Below are 21,819 nucleotides of genomic sequence, written 5' to 3' on the forward strand. Positions count from 1 at the left end.
CTGCAAACGCTAATGCTGCTAATGCTGCTAATGCTGATCTCCATTTCCAGACAGCATTAGCTTTAACTTTTGCATTGTTTAACAGTCTCCTATACGCAGAGACGGATGGTTGCCGCTATGACGACAACCAGCTGCATTGAGGGGGGTCCTATCTATCTGGAGTGGGAAGCAAAGTAATAAAATGAGTCGAGTCGCGTCGCGTTGCCATGCAATGGAAAAGCTCCATTACACTCCATTACCACTCTCTCATTATTAGTTATTATTCAGCCGGTCCAGGCAGTAAACTGCATTCCAATGAATCCATAAATCCATAAATGAAGTGTAAAGGAGTCCATTTTGTAAACAGACAAGCACACAATAACCATGCACAGTGATCTGCGCGCGCGCGCACACACACACACACACACACACTCGAACACACACACACACACACACACACACACACACACACACACACACACACACACACACACACACACACACACACACACACACACACACACACACACACACACACACACACACACACACACACACACACACACACACACACACACACACACACACACACACACACACAATGACCCCCAGCTGAGAATGCAGGCGCAGATTGACACGCGGTACAGACTCCAGTTACACAGCGTTGTCATCAGAGAGTTCAAAGACAAAACAGTAGAAAAAAAGGTAAGTGGGACAGACAGACAGACAGACAGACAGACAGACAGGGGAACTGGAGCCAAACCAAAAAATATATATTGTCTCTGTCGGGGGTGGAAACCTCATATGTACCAAAACTTTTCAGGATTCAAATTCAAAAATAGCAAAAGTAGCAGATCTACAAGCTCATAATGCGTCACGTTGTGGAGACTACTTTTGTGTGACGCTGTAGTATGACCAAGTAGGGGCGTTAATTTACAAAAAAAAACACAAAAAGTTAAATTATGGAGATAAGAGGTTTTCTGCCCCGACAGCGACGATATATGTAAAAAGAAAGAAGCCGTTCGGGAGGTTGAACTGTCCAGACAGACAGACTGTAACTTACATCCTGTTCTGTGGCAGAGAGACGCTGTCTGAACGTCCCCACGCTCCTACTAACAGCTTCAGCTGAAACACAAGACAGAGAGAGGGGGGAGGGGTCATCAGCTGTTTGGTGCACAAAGTATTATTATACCGTCGCTGTCAGGAAGAAACCTAGCATAAATTAAACCTAGCGTAAATTAAACCTAGCGTATATTAAACCTAGCATAAATTAAACGTAACGTAAATTAAACCTAGCGTAAATTAAACCTAGCATAAATTAAACCTAGCGTAATTAAACCTAGCATAAATTAAACCTCGCGTAAATTAAAACTAGCGTATATTAAACCTAGCATAAATTAAACCTAGCATGAATTGAACCTAGCGTAAATTAAACCTAGCATAAATTAAACCTAGCGTAATTAAACCTAGCATAAATTAAACCTAGCGTAATTAAACCTAGCATAAATTAAACCTAGCATAAATTAAACCTAGCGTAATTAAACCTAGCATAAATTAAACCTAGCATGAATTAAACCTAGCATAATTAAACCTAGCATAAATTAAACCTCGCGTAAATTAAAACTAGCGTATATTAAACCTAGCATAAATTAAACCTAGCATGAATTAAACCTAGCGTAAATTAAACCTAGCATAAATTAAACCTAGCGTAATTAAACCTAGCATAAATTAAACCTAGCGTAATTAAACCTAGCATAAATTAAACCTCGCGTAAATTAAACCTAGCGTAATTAAACCTAGCATAAATTAAACCTCGCGTAAATTAAACCTAGCGTAATTAAACCTAGCGTAATTAAACCTAGCATAAATTAAACCTAGCATAAATTAAACCTAGCGTAATTAAATCTAGCGTAAAGTAAACCTAGCGTAATTAAACCTAGCGTAAAAAAATCAAAGGTTTGCACAAATGTTTAAGATTTTTCAAAAAATAGCAGATCTACAAGCTCATGAGCTTGTAGCTTGTAACTATTATTGAATTAGCCAAAGTATAAAATAATGGTTATAGCTCAAATCTAAAATGACACAGATGCGTTCCCGGATTGAATGGGTTAACGCCATACTTGATCATACTACACACAAAAGTAGCAGATCTACAAGCTCGAACGAGCTTGTAGATCTGCTACTTTTGTTGTTTTTGAATTTGAATCCTGAAAAGTAACAGCTTTGGACATATGAGGTTTCCACCCGACAGAGACCATATACTCAGCAAATACTCAAGTATTCAAAAGGACAAGAAATCATGAAGCTCATTTTCAGAAATTGTAAGAAAAAAAATTGTGAAAATAGCAGAAAACAAAAATAAAAAAACAAATACTAGTACTGTACTAAATTAACTTAGTACAGTACTCAAGTAAATGTACTTTGCTACTGTCCACAACTGGTCCTCAAACATTCAACACTTACATCCCTCAAACCCTTACGCCTAATTTATTCCGCCGACAACAGCCGATCTACAAGCTCACGACACAACAACAGCCGATCTACAAACTCACGACACAACAACAGCCGGTCGCACCTAATATCTTGGGAGATCTGCTGCGTTTGGTGAAGGTGAAATAGGCTGATAAATTAGTGGGTAGGTTATAAAGACGATTGCCCCGTTAGATTGGCTATTTTCAGCTCATGCCAGCACCGCGTGAGACCAAGCAGAAACTCTGTCTCTCTCCAACCGATCCGATGAGGCAGGCGGCTATAAACGATGGCTACCCGCGTTGAAGTTACACCCAACAGGCCGCGACCGACCGACATCTTTTCCTACATCCAAAATATATCCGTCTGTAGCATAGTCGCCGTCGTCCTCAGCCAATGGAAACCCACACTGACCTCCCTCCATTTCAGACGGAGACGTGTTGTTGATGCGCGGGGCCTCTGCTATGACAGCTGAACAACGCTGGTCCTTTCAGACAGACACTGTCCTACACCGTGTAGCCTGCCACCTAACTCATACCTTCAATGTCACTAGGCAACTGACCCACCTGACCCTATGTACGGACTACTGGTCATACACCTGTGGATCTGTGAGTCCGTGTGTGCCTGTGTGTGTGTGTGTGTGTGTGTGTGTGTGTGTGTGTGTGTGTGTGTGTGTGTGTGTGTGTGTGTGTGTGTGTGGTTGATGACTGCAGCCCTGCAGTCCAATACCCCAGTGGAGGGCGGAAGGCTTGCTAATTATTAATCCCGCAGAGAGAGAGCCCAAGACCCGTCTGTCAGCGAACAGATCACACACATACACGCGCACGCACACACACACGCACACGTGCACAAGCTCTCTCTCTCAGATAGTACACGGCTGCAAAGAGAGCCATCTTTCTTTCAGCACTCAGGTACAAGTTCACACGGATGAGAGGCACAACAAAGGGAAAGGGAAGCCACGAAGGCGAGGATAAAACATACATGGAGGCGGATGAGATGGATGAGATGGTTGAGATGGATGAGATGGATGGATGATAGAGAGAGGTGGAGAGAACAGATCCTCACCCCTCTCAGCTTCTTTCCCTGGGGCGCTACTGTCCTCGAAACGAGTGAAGAACTTCCTGTCCTTCTTCCAATCGAACAAACCTAGAGGAAAACAAAACCAAAGGATGGTTGACATAAATTCCTTCTCCCTTATTGGCCACTAAAAATGATTCTTTCACGTTACAGGTGCAGATGGTGAATGAAATCCTAACTGTCACAGAAATGTGATCAACAGCAGAAGGACATTTTCGGAATTCTTCTGTCAATGATTAAACCTCTTATTACCCATTACCCATTACCTATTATGACTCATTATTTTCACATCCTTGACCATAAACATAACTTGGTTGCCTGGCAGTCCACAAGTGCAACCAACAACAATGAGAGGTCATTATATTTAACTAAAACTAACAAAATAAGAAAAGCTAAAGTTGAAATAATGATAATAATAACAATAATAATAATAACAATAATAACTAGAAAAAGTGCTCCTCAGAGCACATGTCTCTGCCAGGTCAGGTAGGTTATTATGGCCTCCTGGTGGCGCTATAATATGTGCCAATGTGAAAAGGGTGCCATTTCTTCTTAGGCCTTTCACAGCAATCGAACACTGCATTCATGATTTGAGGCATTTTGTTCCAAAAATGTGTTTTGCTAAATTAGACCTGCTGGCTATAACAGGCCAATGTGAAAAGGGTGGCATTTCTTCCTCGGCCTAGTGGGAATCTGCGTGCAAACTTTCACGGAAATCGCACACTGCGTCATGATTTGAGGCATTTTGTTCAAAACTGACCTATCCTGCAAACTTTGGAAGGCAATGTTAGCCAATTAGGATGCAATATGAAATATCGGACACATCCGCCTTGATCACATGACTATAGAGATACTGTGTACCGATTTGCGTGATTTTTGGACAGAATCTGAAGGAGTAATAGCATTTTTTTTTACAAAAGTCAGCCTCCTGGTGGCGCTCTAAAAGGCAAATGTGAAAAATGCAGGGCAAAGGTTTTTCCTTGGCCTCTAGGGTTTGTGTGTGCAAAGTTTCACGCAGATCAATGCAGTTATAGGTAAAACATGAATCGACCTGTTATAGCGCCACCATGAGGCTGATTTGAAAATGTTCAAGTGGCATTTCTTCCTTGGCTTAGTGGGAATGTGCGTGCACAATTTCAAGGAAATCGCATGCTGCGTTCATGATTTGAGGCATTTTGTTCAAAACAAACCAATCCTGCAAATTTTGGAAGCCAATGTTAGCCAATCAGGATGGAATACAGAAAATAGGACAGATCCGTATTGATCACATGACTATAGAGATACTGTGTACAGTTTTGCATGATGTTTGGGCAAAATCTGTAGGAGTAATATCCAAAAATGTGTTTTGCAAAAATCGGCCTCCTGGTGACGCTATAACAGGCCAATCTGAACAATTTGGGGCAGAGGTTCGGGTTTGGCATCCAGGGAGTGTGTGTGCACAGTTTCGCAGCGACCGGGCCAACAGTGCCAGAGATTAGCTGTTAACAGACAGACACACACATGGACACACGGACACATGGACACACGGACACACGGACGGACAGGGTGCAAAACATAGTCTCGGCCATGCCTTTCGGCCTGGCGGAGACATTAATGAAAACGATGAAATTGATGATGATGGCGATGACGAGGACGATAATAATAATAATAATAATAATTATAGTTAACCTAAATAAAAACAATTAACGGTATTGTGTTTACAAAAATAAACTAAAATCTTCTTCTTTTTTTTAATCTTTGTCAATTCATTTCATGAATAAGCCTAGTTTGGGGTATTTTGGGTAAATCTATCTTCCAATGATTTAGGCGTGCCATTTTTAACAGTGTATACATTTACTATATATATATTTTATTACAGAATACATTTCTGACCTTTTTGAATCTCTGCCCTGATAAATACCCCATATTACAATACAAACTTTTAAGAAAAGTAAGACTAACAAACTAAACTAAACTAAACAGATTTAGTAAACCTACTTTAATTTAAAAAAAAAAACTAACATTTAAAACATGTAGTCAAATCAGGAACAACATTTCTTAGAAATGTTAAGTGTGCCTGCAGCTCACTAAGTCTGTGCAACCTTGTGTTCGGGAGGTAGGGTCAAATAAATATGAATATTGTGGGGGTAAATTGCAATTTGACCCACTTCCGGTGGTGGGATTGACTTCAGACAAACCGGAAGTAGGAGGTAAAAAAACAGAAGTGTTTTTTTTATGAAATTGGAGGTCTGTGGGTCCACCCACCAAGTTTGAGACCTGTAGCATGCTGGGAAATGGAGTTATGGCTGTTTAAAGCACAGCCAATAGGAAGACAGATTGGGGCAGGAATTAAGCAATTTCAGCCTATCCTGTAAGACCACCCACCAAGTGTGGGGCCTTTAGCATGCTGGGAACTGTAGTTATGGCTGTTTAAAGCCCAGGCAATAGGAAGACATAGGGGGCGGGGCTTCAGCAATTACAGCTCGTCCCTATTGGTGCATGCTGCAAACTGGAGTTATGGCTGTTTAAAGCCTATAGAGCATCGCAGTTCCCGCCCACTTCCTGGTTTTTGCTGGTGCCGGAAGGAAAAACTCAATGCATTTTTCCCATTGACATTTCCAAAAATATTTATATCTATTAATTTAAGCCTCGAATCAAGCCATCATGACATGACATGAATCATGACCATAAAACGTTTGATTCTGTGATTTTTTTTTGTTGAAAACGGCAAAACAAAGGGTATTTATTAAATATAGTATATCATATAATTAAATATAAAATAAAAAAATATCACAGAATCAAACGTTTTATGGTCATGATTCATGTCATGTCATGATGGCTTGATTCGAGGCTTAAATTAATAGATATAAATATTTTTGGAAATGTCAATGGGAAAAATGCATTGAGTTTTTCCTTCCGGCACCAGCAAAAACCAGGAAGTGGGCGGGAACTGCGATGCTCTATTCTGTTTGGACCCATTGAAAGTCATTGACGTTTTTTGGCACCGTTTCTTGCGTATTCCGTCACCGTGGTAACGCATAAAGGCAAGAAATTAAATAGCACACTTGTCCTGGCCGATCCGCACGTTTTGATGTATATATTGCGGGGTTGTCAACTGTGCGGGGGACATGACAGGACGAATTTTGCAGGAAGATTATTATTATTATTATTAAGTATGGCGGATTACAATAAGTGACAAAACTATAATAACTGTGAACATGACTACAGGCAACCAGGGTTGCCAAGTCCGCTTATTATAAGCGTGTTGTTTTTCTGTAAACTCGCTTGTAAATATTGATAGTTGCAGACAACAAAACCAACAATAAAAACAAAAAAGTAGGGGGGTCATAGCCAGTCACATAAGACACAGGCCACCACACTCCATTAAGCTCATAACCGATAACAGATCACCTGTAGACATAGGCACCCAAAAGCAACCACATGAGAAGTCCTATTCACATTTCACAGGTCTTTTTCAAAGTCTATCTAAGGGGAGGGTTCAGGCCCACAGGGAACTGACCTTTTAGAAGGATCCGAGAGATTTCGATGGGAAAATAATCTAGCAGTGCGGCCCACAACTTCAGAAAGGATCTATACACTGCACACAATCTCACGTGGGGGAGCACACCAAAAATATCTCTATACCACAGTTGTACAGTAGGGGGCTTATCCTTAATCCAATTTATAAAAATGCATTTTCGAGCTAATAGTAAGAGTTTATCAAGTCACTTAAATTGTGAGGATGTCAAATGAATCTCTTTTGAAGGGAGTCCCAAGATGAAAGCTCCCGGATCCTTCTTCATTTCAACCTTAAAAACATCGCTTAGCTCACGTGCCACATAACCCCAAAAAGTGGATATCCACTTACATTCACAAAAGTAGTGGTAGTAAGTTCCAAGATCTGTATGACATTTAGAGCACAGAGGAGATATTGAGCGGTCCATTTTGTTCAGTATCACAAGAATTTTTGTTGCTAAAGTGTAGTTGCTTATTTGGGCAAGATTTGTGTTTCAAAATGGTTCCAAAAATATTCCACATTTGTTACTTTCAAGATTTGGTTTACAAATAGCAGATCTACAAGCTCACAACGCATCGTGACGCGTTGTGAACTTCTATATTGGCTATTTTCAAATAGTATATAAGTTTGAAGTGCTCATGTGGCCTATAGTCGCTTCTTTTGGCTTGTTTCCAAAGACCTGGGGTTGCTCGTTTCTCTGCAGGCAACACACGTACCATTCCACTTGGCCCTGGGGGTGACTGGCTGGTCCTCCCTGTGATATCAGAGGACACAAACATCAGCTGTAAACAGTCACACACACAGACAACACCCCCCACCCCATGTGTAACCTTTAAAGACCAGCTCAAATGGAAAAAGTTTTTTTTTTTTTTTCTCCACACATCTAGAGAACATCCGTGGTCATAATGGAGCCATTACACTAGATGTATTTTAAAAAGTCCCTTAAACCCTAATCTTAATTACTTTACTAACACAAACGCAATGCATCGGCAGGTCAGAGCTAGCCTGGTAAACCCTCCCTCCGGAAATCTCATTTCCATTTGATTTCAGGAGTGAGTCTGGCCTGATCCGCCTTTCTGTAATATTGGCTGTGCTGGAGTTGGGCGGGAGTAATACCGTTGACTGACAACCCCTTCAGCCAATGATAATTTTTCCCCTTCAGCCAATCAGCAGTTCACCAGTCTAATGTGACGCAACGGCACTTTTGAGACGATCCATGCCCAAAATGGGTTGCCTTATTCGGATACATGGGTGTCACTGCCCGCCCCTACCGGTTCTCTACATTTTTATTTTTAAATAGGCTTTGTCATGATTAATTGACCACATATATGAAGTTAAACAACTAAATTCTATCCAAACGATATCTTTTAAGTAAATTCCGTGCCTCAAAATAGAAGTTAGAGAGCTTTTTGAAGTAAAAAAATTGCGGAGAAAATAGCGCACAAGAAAAAGATGGCTGCCGTTCGTGTTTTGGGCTCACTCGAACTCGCCACCTGATTGGCCAACGTAAGCTGTCAATCACAGAACAATGAGCGACGACGCTGATAGGCGCGGCCGTTTGGCATACACAGCCAATATTGCAGAGAGGCGGTTCATGCCAGACTCACTCCAGGAATCAAATAGAAATGAGATTTCCGGAGGGAGGGTTTACCAGGCTAGGTCAGAGCACATTTCAGCCGATAATAATGACTGGCACCTGTCAATTCCATTTCCACACGGAGCTGATTCATTACGTTAGACCAGTCGTTCTCAAAGTGTGTGTGTGTGTGTGTGTGTGTGTGTGTGTGTGTGTGTGTGTGTGTGTGTGTGTGTGTGTGTGTGTGTGTGTGTTGGGGGGGGGGGGGGGGGGTCCAGGGGGTCAACAAAATGTATTTAATATGGCATCACAATTAATGTAACAACTGTATCCATATTTTGTACTTTGACTGTTAAAAAATATCAGATGCAGAGTGCAGACGCACTGTGAGCTTGTACATACATCTGCTATATTCTCTTCTGCGGGTCCCTGGCAACTCCGATGTTGGAGTAACAGTAATAGCTTAATTCAGCAAATGCCCAGGATATTAAATCCTGAGGGGACGGGACGACACACGGCCACACTATATATTGTCCATGAGCCAGAGCCCCAAAATTGAGAAATGATTATCGAAAGAGTGGGCAAAACCATACCTATAGTAAATTGTTTATAGGGTCAATATAAGTAGATAAATATATGATAACCTTTCCACAGGAGCAGCTTTTTCATGGTTATCACACATTTTGTTATTTTCCCCATACGTACAGTACATGACAGGTGAAAAAATTACAAATTTAAAAAAATAGTTATCATAATGAAACTTCCTGAGTTGATTACTTACATGAAGACAATGATTTATCGTATTACAAGTTTTCTGAAAATGTATATTTAAATATTCAAATTAGGCATTTAGTCCATGAGCCAGAGCCCCAAAATTGAGCCAGATATTGAATATTCCCTCGTTAAAAACCTTTGACTCCAACATCTTAACAAAATTAAATAAGAATGTTGACTCTGGCTTTGTCCAATGTTCCAATGTTGATTCTGGAAAGTTATGCAAATTCGGGCATATTTTCCTAATGCCTAATTTAAATATACAATTTCAGAAAACTTGTAATACGATAAATCATTGTCTTCATGTAAGTAATCAACTGGGGAAGTTTCATTATGATAACTATTCTTTTAAATTTGTAATCTTTTCACCTGTCATGTACGTATGGGGAAAATAACAAAATGTGTGATAAATATGAAAAAGCTGCTCCTGTGGAAAGGTTATCATATATTTATTTACTTATATTGACCGTATAAACAATTTAATATAGATATGGTTTTGCCCACTCTGTCGATAATGATATCTTGTCATGGACTAATGGTCGCGAAAAGCCATTTCAGCTGGTCTTTAACGTTCAGCCATACCTGAGGACTTTAAGCTTGACTTTACGAGGGGCGATCTCGCAGGCTTTGACCGCATCCTCCAGGGTCATGCCCAGCGTGCAGCGGCCACAGATGTACAGGATCTTGTCGTTTGGTCGGACGCTGCCCTCCTCGCTGGCCGGCGAGCCTGGGACCACCTCCAGACAGTAGATGCCCTGCCACTTACTGCCAATGCCCCCCGTCAGCTTTATACCTACACACGCACACACACACAATGGTAACAAACAAACTAAAAAAATAACTAAAACTAATTAAGTGCATGTAAAATCATAAACTCCATGCGTTCTTTCATCCAAGCTTTTTTCAAGGCTTAATAGGCGGGTGCAGTTATGAAAAAAAAGCACCTTACCCAAAACAAATAGCAACAAAACGTTTTTCAACAGTTTTTTGTAGTATTAGGTGTCCTTAATAACATACTAAAAGTTTACCAAAGTTTGATCACTGGAAAGGTGTTATTTTCAAGATGGCGTCCAAAATGGCCATCCTTCATTATTTATCCTAGACAAGTACTTTTTGTGTCTAACCCTATGTTTTGGGGGCATAGAAATCCACAGGACTTGTCCAAATTGCAGAGATACATTTAGATAATGTGAAATCCAATATTTTGTTTTTGACTCTATTAATACCCTCTGAAATGTTCACCCGTTTCAACTAGTTATATTTGTTTTACTGGAACAAGGCTTCAAGATATCCTCAAAACACAACAAAACAATAGTCACAATAGTCATTCAGAAGGTGGCAGAGAAAGAGAATATTGTCAGTTGATATAGTATTGCTTGCAATATTGAAACATTTTGGATAGCTCTGCGGATCAAATGTGAATCAAACTGTCATCTTGTAGACAAGATTTTGAAAAACTTTTTTAACACATTAGGAAGGCAATCAGTGTGAGTGTGTAAAGAGGGGTGGCTACGGAGGTTAGTGCAGAGCTGTCAGAACCCATTTCTCTACTGGGTGCCTAGGCAGAGGGGAGTATGAGGGTGGGGTTGTGTGAGGAGGTAAAATGGGGTCTGGTGTAGAGTTTAGTGGGCCTCGGGTTCCCCTCAGGTGGGTACAGGGGAGTATGGGGAGTGGGGGTCACTGGATTGCTCCCTGGGCACACAGTTATAGGAGCCAAGGAGACCCTGAGCTTCTCCTCTCCCCCATGTCCGAGGTGCAAAACCTTCAACAGTTGGCTCAGACATGTCCCATTAAAGCTATAGTGGGCACTTGGGAGCTCAGGACGAGTGCTCATAGGCAGCTAAAGAGAATGGGGCTTGTCAGCCCCTGATGCACGTTGTGCATCGCGATAGCCAAATTCCAATTTTCAAGTGTCCATCCTCAAGTCCTCCACTCCCGCCTAAGCCCTGCCTCCGAGCGAGGAGGCGAGGAGGCAAGGAGCGTAATTTTGAAGTGACAGCAATTATGACGTGTCACACAGTTGGATTGCTGGACTATTCCAGAGCTCGGAGGGTCGTCATGTTGAGGAGGAGAAATTATACGCCACGCATTTCAACGAAGACAGTTCCCCAAACGATACATGAAAGATACACTTGTATCTTGCCAGATTTCACTCCAAGTGGCTTAGGGAGCCTGCGCTCACCTCACGCTGGAGGACAGAGTGAGGAGGAGGCAGAAATGAAGCTTATGCGTTAGGCTGAGAGGAGTATCCCTATGTCGCCTGGCTCACTGGATAGTCCCACTGGTCCCAAGTGGACCTCTATGCTGGCTCCTATGCCCGAGATGTTAAAATTATCCAGAAAAAAAGATTTAAAAAAAAGATCAAAGTTCAAGGTTATTGCCAGCAGTACCAATCACAAAATAAATGACATGTGAAATTAATTTTGCACTAAAACCCCACACAACTACTACAATCTCAGGAATAAGATGTCTGTGACAAGCAAATCTGAACCCTATCCGGCCACACTCCTCTACCACCCCTACCCAAGACAGTTGACACTAAATGTTGTGATAGCTCTGTGCTGACTTACAATGTTTACAAATGTCACAGTACCACCCAGTAATAATGAATTTATTCCTTTTTGGTATGAAAAGAAATCTCCTGAAAGCTTCAACAGAATGTGAATTACCAATTCACCAATCCTGGGCATTATGTAGAAAAGGGAGACATGTCAAACTACATTGTTATATATATATATATATATATATATATATATATATATATATATATGTGCTTATAACCATGCTTATAACCAATTCCTTTATAATTGAACTTGTAATCACTTGACTAAAATTTATATATGCTAATTAGATTTCAAGATTACCAAAACATGGGGTTAGGCACCAACATTACTTGTCTAGGATGAATAATGAAGGAGTAATGGTCTTTTTAAGGAACTGGCGGCGGCCATCTTGAAAATGTTACCTTTCTAGTGGTCCGATTTTGGTAAACTTTTGATATGTTATTAAGTACACCTAATACTACAATAATCCATTGAAAAACCTTTTGTTGCAATTTGTTTTGGGTCAAACCATAACTGCACCCGCCTATAAGGTCCTTACACACCGGGGCGAATTCTTCATGCGAATAAATATGTTTTTTTTAAAAAACCTTATAAAGTCAATGCAAGCGTCCACATCAGTTTCGCGAAGCGAAAAAGCGTCTTTTAATTATTCGGAACGAGTCCGAATTGTGCGTATATTCGCATATTCGCCGGTGTGTAATGACCTTTATTCTCATAATACCTGAAAAACTAAAACTTGATACAAAATCTAACTAAAACTTGTCAATTCCTAAAACAGAAACTTCTCATGCACTTAGAAATGGACTTGAGTTGGAGAAGTGGACTTGGATCACTTTTTCCTCGTCTCTTCGCCAAAAATAGCGAGCTTGTAGATATGTTTGCCAATGTTCCCCCCAGAATAGGCACTTCTCATGCAACTAAAGCTAAAAGCATTCATGCAACTAACAAGACTCTCCTAGATATAAAAATGTCAAAATGGATAAAATACATCTACGATAGTGTTGATTAGGCCTGACCTCCATTATTCCAATAGTCGACTAATCAGTCGAGGGGTGTCTGAGTCGACTGCCAATCTCTTAGTCGAATTATATTTAAAAAAAAAAGTTTTTCAATTGTTATTCAAAATATATATATATTATTCGACTGAGAGATTGGTCTAGTTTGTTATATTAATTAACTAATAGTTTGCCAAAAATAGGATATACATCATGATTTATTGGGAGAAACCAAGCAAGGACATTAATACATTAATTAATAAATCAGACACTAAGCACCCCTACAGCCCAAATGGAATGTTCCTCTATTGCATAACATATTTTTTGCATGATTGGACTGAGAGATTGGCAGACTGATTCCACTGACAATCTTGCCAAAAAAATATTCAAACATTTTTTTTCTTTAAAAAAAATGTGAGTTTTGCATTAGAGGGTTGCATTAGTCGATTATTAGTCGACTATAGGCAACTATTGGCCAATCAGATTCGACTATAGAAATCCTTAGTCGGGGACAGGCCTAGTGTTGATAAATGAAATCTTTATTTTCTTAATATTATTTTTGTATCCCTCGATTTTGTAACCCTTTTTCACCCGGTGCCAATTATCTAAGTGATCCTGGGCGCTACACTCCCCCCGCCAGCCTAGGGAGCCCAGAGCCGAGCTCATGCCTCCTTCAATGCATGAGAGCCAAGCCAACCGACCTTCTTGTCACCTGACAGGGGAGAGTTTTCCCGGTTTGGACGTAGTGCGTGGAAGGAACACGTTATTCCAACCAGTTCCTTTCCCCTCCATCACCACCCCGGCTGTCATGGGGGAGGCAGTATAGCGACCAGGATTACTACATGTTTTTGTGAGGGTACCTACCCTAGGAGACACGGGGAGAACATGCAAACTCCACAGAGAAAGGCCCTTTCGCCAACCCCACCTAGGGTATGGGCGCTGGTGACGCGGAGGAGAAGACACGCCCCCAGTGCCCACAGCGTCCCCGGCGGGGTCGCTGTTAAAATGAATGTTGATCTAAGGCTAGGTGTGAGCATGCGTGGGTGTAGTGTACCCAGCTGTCCTGAAGGGGTCTTGTACAGAACTATATCAGGGAGGCTGTCACACGAGGGCCGGGCCACCAGGTTGGTGACCGCCCGACCCAGGGTCATACTCAGTTTCCTGGGAGATGAGCGCAGGATGGACATGGCCACGTCGTCCGTCACACTGGTGACATCATGGCCATTTACCTGGGGGGGGGGGGGGGGAGAGAGAGAGAGGGAGAGAGAGGGAGAGGGAGAGAGAGAGACAAACAGACAGAGAGAGAGAGAGAGAGAGAGAGAGAGAGACAGACAGACAGACAGACAGACAGACAGACAGACAGACAGACAGACAGACAGACAGACAGACAGACACAAACAAACAGAAACAAACAAACAGACAGACAGAGAGAGAGAAACAGAGCGAGAGAGGAACAGAGAGATAGAACGAGGCAGAAAGAGGCAGAGAGAGAGAGAGAGAGAGAGAGAGAGAGAGAGAGAGAGAGAGAGAGAGAGAGGAGAGAGGGAGAGAGGGAGAGAGAGAGAGAGAGAGAGAAATACATGGTGAAGTTATTACAGCTTTGTCGATAGCTTAAATACTTAAATACTAAATAATAATAATCTGTGTGAGTACAGTTTGGTTATTTACGACCATTCATGTCTGTTAGAAAGTATAACGTTATAACATGTCACGTCATTTCTTTGTATGTTTAGGTTATTTGTCATAATCTGCACCTGTGCAACCTCAAATCCTAAAAGCAGAAACAGAAATGCAATTTTCATTCATATTACAGTATGTTTATGTTCCAGTGTTCAACAACAGAAAAACTATTAAATAGTTAATCGCAATTATTTGAGTGAGTCAGGTAAAATTTCATAATCGTGACAGAGCTGTGTGTGTGTGTGTGTGTGTGTGTGTGTGTCTGTGCGCGCGTGTGTGCGTGTGTGCGTGCGTGCAGTGTACCATTATGAGCCTGTCCCCCGCCCGGATGCGTCCGTCCGTCTTGGCCGGGTTGTCCAGGACCTCCTGGATGTAGTAGCAGTTGTCCAGCTTGCTGCGCGTGATGGTGAACCCAAAGCTGCCACTCCGAGACTTGTTCAGAACCACTGACAGTTCAAACTCCTTTATCAGTCCCTGCCAGTTGACGGAACAAACACAATCAATTAGCGACGCACTGTCACTGTTTTCATCGTCGTCGTCCTTGGTCGCCTCATCCAGGATCATGTTGGTAGTCAGGAGCTTGAAAATGAGCTGGCTGTAATCCTCGTCCAGCTCGATGTCCAGGCCGGAGTTGGGCCGGACCGACTCTCGGCGAGGAGCGCGACTCTACGGTAGTCAGAGACAAGGGGGGAGGAGGGGAGGGGAGGGGCAGGGGGGGGGGACGGGGGGTCGGATTGGTCAAGTGTTATCTGGGGGTTGTGGGTTGAGAACCACCGTCCTGGACTTGGGTCAGAACAACCGCCTTAATCAGTCCCCTGCCTGCCGGGTGAACAAACAGACACAATACAATTAGGGAGGCACCAAGATTATTATAGTTAAACTGAAACTGACAAAGTAACCAAAAACTAGATGTGAGAAAACATTTTTTTGTTAACAAAAATAAATAAATAGCTATTGTGTGTTTACAAAACAAAATCATAGTCCTTAGTTTTCATCTTATGAACACATAATCATGTCAAACATAACCCTAGTTTTGTGGATATGAACTTTCGATTGCCAGTTTTAACTGTTTATAGTTTTTAATGGTATGATGGTTTGTTGAGTTTTATTACACAATATCTTTTTAATCTGGCCCCTTACAAATACCACATATTATATTATATTGAATTATATTAACTAACAAAATGCAATAACGAACAAAAACTAAGCCTTAAAAAAGAAAAAAAAAACTTTAAAACTGAACTGAAATTGAAAACAAAATAATAATGTAGTAAAAATAAAAACTAGCTAGAAAGGGGTGCTCAGTGGAGCGCATATCTCCGCCAGGGCTGTGTCAGTCATGGGCTGCAGGGGGCAGAAGTGGAAGCTTTTTTAGAGGTGGCGCTATAGAGGCCCCTCAACATGCCATTCCAATTTGGGGTTGATTGGACGTTGCAGTCATGATATGGCATTTTTTCTATAAAATAGGCCCTGCCCATTAATTGTGGAAGCCAATTACAGGCAAACAGTATGGAATATCAAAAATCTGTTTGGCTGTCATTGTCACGTGACTCCCGAGATCATGTTTAGCTAGTTTGGTGAATTACTGTACGCATATTTCTACAAACAAACAGAAGTTGCTTTTGGCTTCGGGCAATCGGGCAATGCGTTCATGTTTCTTGACTTTCTTCGCTTCCCCAACAAGATTTGGAAGCAAATTGTAGCCAATTGGTATAGAATATAAAAATCACTGTGATACATCTCGATCACATGACACCAGAAGTGTAGTGATTCGTCTCAGTTTTGTAGAGAATCTGTAGTAGAAAGAGTGTGTTTTGAAGAAAATGCTAAATGGCGGTTGGCCAGAAATGGGCGAGACCTATATGGGGAATAATTGCCTTATCATCCAAGGAATCCAATTTTGATTGTATCGACCTACAATTCAAAAACCAAACGTGAAGCGGGCTGGTATAGCACCACAATGAGGCCGAATTGAGAAATTTGGGATGGATCGGTGTCTTCCTTTGGCCTACTGACTGCACAAAATGTTGGACGCCGATTAGTCCAGCGGTTTGCAAGATTAGCTCTGGACAGGACAGACAGACAGACATACAGACACACAGACAGACACACAGGGGCGAAAACATAAAACACAGTCAAAGTGGGTCTACGCCGGATGCCATCACATGCGTATAGATAGGCACAGAGCCAAGTTACATCATCACACGGCCCAGGGCTAATCATCTTTGTCGGCCATCTTATGCACCACATAGACAAACATTATCCTTGTGCAATGCATTAGCGGTTGAGGTCCATTCTCTCAAACACAACATCCCATAGCTCAAACAGTGACACAAACTCTCCAAACCCTATAGGGCATAGCAGTGGCGGCCATTTTGTTGTACCACAAATAGAAAGCCCATTCATTTTTTTTCTCATAGACATTTCCAAAAATATTTATATAAATTATTTTAAGCCTATAACGAAGCCATCCAGGCTGCTGGTGAATCATGACCAGAAAACATTTGATTCTGTGAAAAAATAAATTTGAATATTTAATTAAATTATACACTATATTTAATAAATACCCTTTGTTTTGCGATTTTCAAATATATTTTTCCGCAGAATCAAATGTTCTATGGTCATGATTCACCAGGAAGCCTGGATGGCTTTGGTTCCAGGCTTAAATTTCTACGGGGGAAATGAATGTACTTTTGATTTGTGGCACCACAAAATGGCCACCACTGCTATCTACGCCCTATAAACTAGGCCTTAAAAGGCATCAAATTGGACCTCGACAACACATCGAACACGCAAAGACAACCAAAACAACAGTCTAAACACAGCAGTGAAGGTGAAGGTGTCAGGCTGTCAGATAATTTTGTGTCTGCAAGCAGTCGGCGCTGCTCAAACCACTGTGCAACATTCAGTGAAGGCCAGGCATCATACACAAGTACACGCAGACTATACCAATATAAATGAACGCTGTAAGCCATTATTAGCCTCGTAACCCCCCCCCCCCCCTCCCCCTCCCCCCGTCCCGGAAATCGCATGCATTTGCATTTCATTTACGAGGGGGTGTGGTCTCAAGCCTTGTCTGGGCGTTCCGCCGTCTCCAAAACGTTGTCCAGCCTATCAGCGTCCACGCTCAGGGCTCTGTGATTGACAGCGCACGTTGGCCAGTCAGGGACCGACTGGTGTAGTTGATGATGTGACTACTGTACTGGGTGACCCTTTACCACATAACAAACATGGCGGAGCTAACTAACTAGCGGTAACATTAACGTTAGTATAAAAACAGCCATAACTCTTCAAGGCCTGCAGAAACCCTCGCCCCGGCAAACGGTTTCTTAGCCTCCCAAGTACCACCAACAGGACACTAAACAGCTTTTTCCCCACGGTAGTGAGACTGCTAAATAAGCAATAGTGTAGGACTGGCTGTACACTCTGGACACACTGGACTAAATTATTGTTGTTTTATCTTTTATCTATTTATTAATATGAGTGTCGTTAGGTTTTTCAATTAATCGATCTTTTAATCGATCTTAAAGTCTCTCAACTGCTGTTGTTGTTTTAAGCTGCACTATAATGTTTTTCACCCACTGTTTTACTTGTAATTCATGTGATGTGACAATAAAGTTCTATTCTATTCTATTCTAAGTGAAGTTATTGCAGAAATAGACTCAATATCATTAATTAAACAATTCGGATTCAGCCATAACGAATAATGGATACGGTACTTTGCTAGTTTGTTTGCAGTTGCTAATGTTGCTACTTGCTAGTGGCTGTAAACTGAGCAGCACATTGAGATGACGTCACTTGTTTTGTTACGCTGATTGGCTGAAGGGGTTGTCTGTCAACGCCACTACTCCCGCCCATCTCCCGCCCACGGTGAAACCATAGACTGTAGACAACGTTACACCCATAGACCGTAAATGAAGCCTATTTTTCAGCTATTTCAAATGCGCCATCTTTCTATATCGCGTCATATCCCGTCATATCCTATGCAACCGGAAATGAATGCTATTGTTTGGGTAGCTTGTCAATCAAGAGCGGGGGCGGGGAATGAATGCTATTGGTTACGGTATGTAGCTTGTCAATCAAATCATCCCGCCCTTCCTAGAGCATACCCTACTTTATTATCAATTTTAAAATAAATGGGACCATAATTTACCAAAACGCATATCATGGTGATTGAAAGAGGACTTTAAACTAGCGACTGGAAGCATATAGTTCTCCCACACAACCATCCTTCTCCCTTCTCTACACTGGCTCCCCGTAGCGGCTCGCATCCAGTTCAAAACCCTGGTGCTAGCCTATAGGGCAGTGAAAGGAACAGCTCCTTCCTACCTCCGGGCTATGGTCGATGCCTACACCCCTGCCCGACCACTGCCACTGATTGCCTCGTCACTCAAGGGTCCTTCTGGCCGATCCACACGGTCACGACTCTTTTCTGTTCTGGCCCCACAGTGGTGGAATGAACTTCCCACTGATGTTAGGACAGCAGAGTCACTGCCCATATTTCGCCGCAGGCTGAAAACTCACCTCTTCAGGAAACACTACCCTTCCTCTCTGCCTGACCTACTTGTTGTTAACTAGTTGTACGAACGCTTGTTTTCTATTGCTGTATTGTTTATTGGATCTTGTTTAGTCGATACACTTATTTGTTTTAGCTCATGCTCATTTGATTTAGCTATTTTGTCTCATCTGTTTAAGGAAATAGGTAGCTGATATATTGCACTTTTACCTTAGCGCTAGGTATACTCTTGGTTGTTTGTTTTTGCAGAAAATGCACTAAAGACTTCTGGTGATTAGTAGTTTTCGTTCCCTACCTATGTTGAATACACTTATTGTAAGTCGCTTTGGATAAAAGCGTCTGCTAAATGACTGTAATGTAATGTAATGTAATGTAATGTAATGTAATGTAATGTAATGTAATGTAATATAGTATTTATGACAATGTTTATTAAGGTAATAAAATGAAGTCTAAAGTTCGGCAATAACCCATCCACTTGCATTGAGAGTTATTTTTTCTGACACCAGCAGGGATAAAACAGCTAAACTACAGACCATTCATATGAACTGTCACTTCCTATATAGACTCAATTTCAAAGGCGGATGCTGGGTGAAACGGCCACACAGGGGTAGGGGCCAAACTCGTGAAATCAAATTGCAATGCGATTTCCGGGGAGGGGCAGGGGTGGTTTACGAGGCTAAGCCATTATAGCCCATTTGACTTAGCAGCGAGCAATGCTGATCACAGATTCAGGCAGATAATTTTTTTGCCAAAGGGAGAAAAGAAAAGTCCTGCAACTTCACTCGGTAGTTGTCACGTTCCCCCCCCAAAAAATAACAGATCTGCAAGCTATCACAGCGTCGCGATGCAACGCATTGATAGTGTGTAGATCTGTCACCATTGCACCATTGCGCGATGGAGTATAAATTAAACTTAACGTCACAGCAAACACAGTTGTTTCATAGGAATATGCAAGACAGCATTGGTGAAATAAACAGCATAGTGTGCAACATTCAATGAAGGCCAGGCATCAAACACATAAAGTACACGCAGGCTATACAAATATAGATTAACACTGTAAGCCATACTGTATAGCCCATTTGACTTACCATTGCTGATATTATAAGTGCTTTCTCCTGCTTTTCTTGAAGGCAAAGTTCTTTATAAAGTCATTAAATCCAACTGACGCAACAGCTCATATTCAATGGACATGAAAGTTAACCCTCAATCATACTCCTTGGTAAAACAGTGTCACTCGCCGAAAAGAACGGATCCACGTTGATCGGTTTTTATTTTTCAGCAAGAGACACTCTCGTACGCTGGAGTATGTATAAACAGACACCGGGTAGTTGTCGTCAATGAAGTGAGCAATGCTGATCACGGATTCACGCTTATTTTTTTTGCCAAAGGGGAGAAAAAAAAGTCCTGCAACTTCACTCCGTAGTTGTTGCAAAATTGTTTCCAAAAAGAACAGATCTACAAGCTATCATTGTGTCATGATGTAACCCGTTGACAGCTTGTAGATCTGTCCTTTTTGGCAAGCAACACCGTTGCGCGACAGAGTGTAACTTAAGCTCAACGTTACAGCAAAACGAAACCAATCAATAGGTATGTGCAAGAAAACATTTTGTGAAATAAACATCATTAGGGAAGGAAGATCCATCTTGATACAAAGATAGGAGCCTCTGTAATTCCACATGCGTCATGTGTTTACTTCTGCCTGGGGTTAGGGGCTTTACTATGCACGAGGGCATAGCAAGGGGTCAATGATGTCACCACCCGCATACACGGAGCTGTATGTGTGGGCGACAGAAGCACTTCCGTATGACATCCGGCGATTTTACAGGCCACTCTTTCTTCCTATGAAGAAGGAGTAATCCGGAAGGACGGTAGGGCGGAGGTAATGCATGCACAAAAGAAGAAGAAGAAAGAAAAAAAAAACATAGTTGTCCGTTCACGGATTGGGAAAAAAAAATTCAAGGAGTGTCTTCCTTGTTCTACTGGCAGCGTGCACAAAAAGTTTGGCACCGATAGGTCCAGCGATTTGCGAGATTAGCTCCGGAAATCACGCACGCACTCACTCACACACACACAAAGGGGCGAAAACAATCCTAATGACAAATGCAAAACTATAATAACCTTGGGATGCATCGATATATCGACCGTACATCGTAACGGCCGATATTCGCCTTGTTGACTGCCATCGGCCTATCGTAAAAATAAGATGACATTCACAGGGGGGCGGGGCAGTGGATCGATGTTTACAGGTCGTTGTATAGCAGGCTTTGTCATGTGAAAGGTTATAGTAAAGGTTGTTTCATAAATTTGTGTGATTGGACTTGTGCGCATTCAAAGATAGTGTGATGAATGGCTGACAGACATTCGTTGTACAACGGTGTCGCACAAAAATAGTGAAAATAGCCGATCTATAAGCTCACAACGCATCACATCGCGCCGTGTTGCAATCTTGTACAGTAGGTCTGCTAATTTCACTATTTTTGAAACTTTTTGAAACTCTTTGACATTCGTTTCTTCCTTTCTTTATTTTTTATTTTTGCGATAATGACATGCCCAACATGGGGATGCCAGGATGAAGTGGTTAAAGGTGCTGTAAGTGATATTCTTTTGTTAAAATAAGTGTTAAATAATAGCTCTATATTCCGATAACCGATATAGAGTGTTTGTTCAGTAACAGGGGTCTGTCTCCCCATCTC

General features: G+C 41.7%; 1 protein-coding gene across 1 annotated transcript in view; it reads right to left on the minus strand.

Moving 5' to 3' along the window:
• Nucleotides 1-21,819, minus strand: part of ptpn20 (protein tyrosine phosphatase non-receptor type 20) — a gene marked incomplete at its 5' end in the record, with an annotated part of 105,519 nt that overhangs the window by 25,340 nt on the left and 58,360 nt on the right. The window contains 6 exons of the mRNA XM_080448931.1: nt 1,043-1,104; nt 3,514-3,594; nt 7,738-7,775; nt 9,954-10,164; nt 13,985-14,159; nt 14,914-15,276. Of these exons, the coding sequence (XP_080305057.1) occupies nt 1,043-1,104; nt 3,514-3,594; nt 7,738-7,775; nt 9,954-10,164; nt 13,985-14,159; nt 14,914-15,276 (930 nt within the window). The remainder of the gene's footprint in view (nt 1-1,042; nt 1,105-3,513; nt 3,595-7,737; nt 7,776-9,953; nt 10,165-13,984; nt 14,160-14,913; nt 15,277-21,819) is intronic.

The sequence above is a fragment of the Gymnoscopelus braueri genome (genome assembly GCF_963280865.1).
Source record: "Gymnoscopelus braueri genome assembly, chromosome: 14".
NCBI lineage: Eukaryota > Metazoa > Chordata > Actinopteri > Myctophiformes > Myctophidae > Gymnoscopelus > Gymnoscopelus braueri.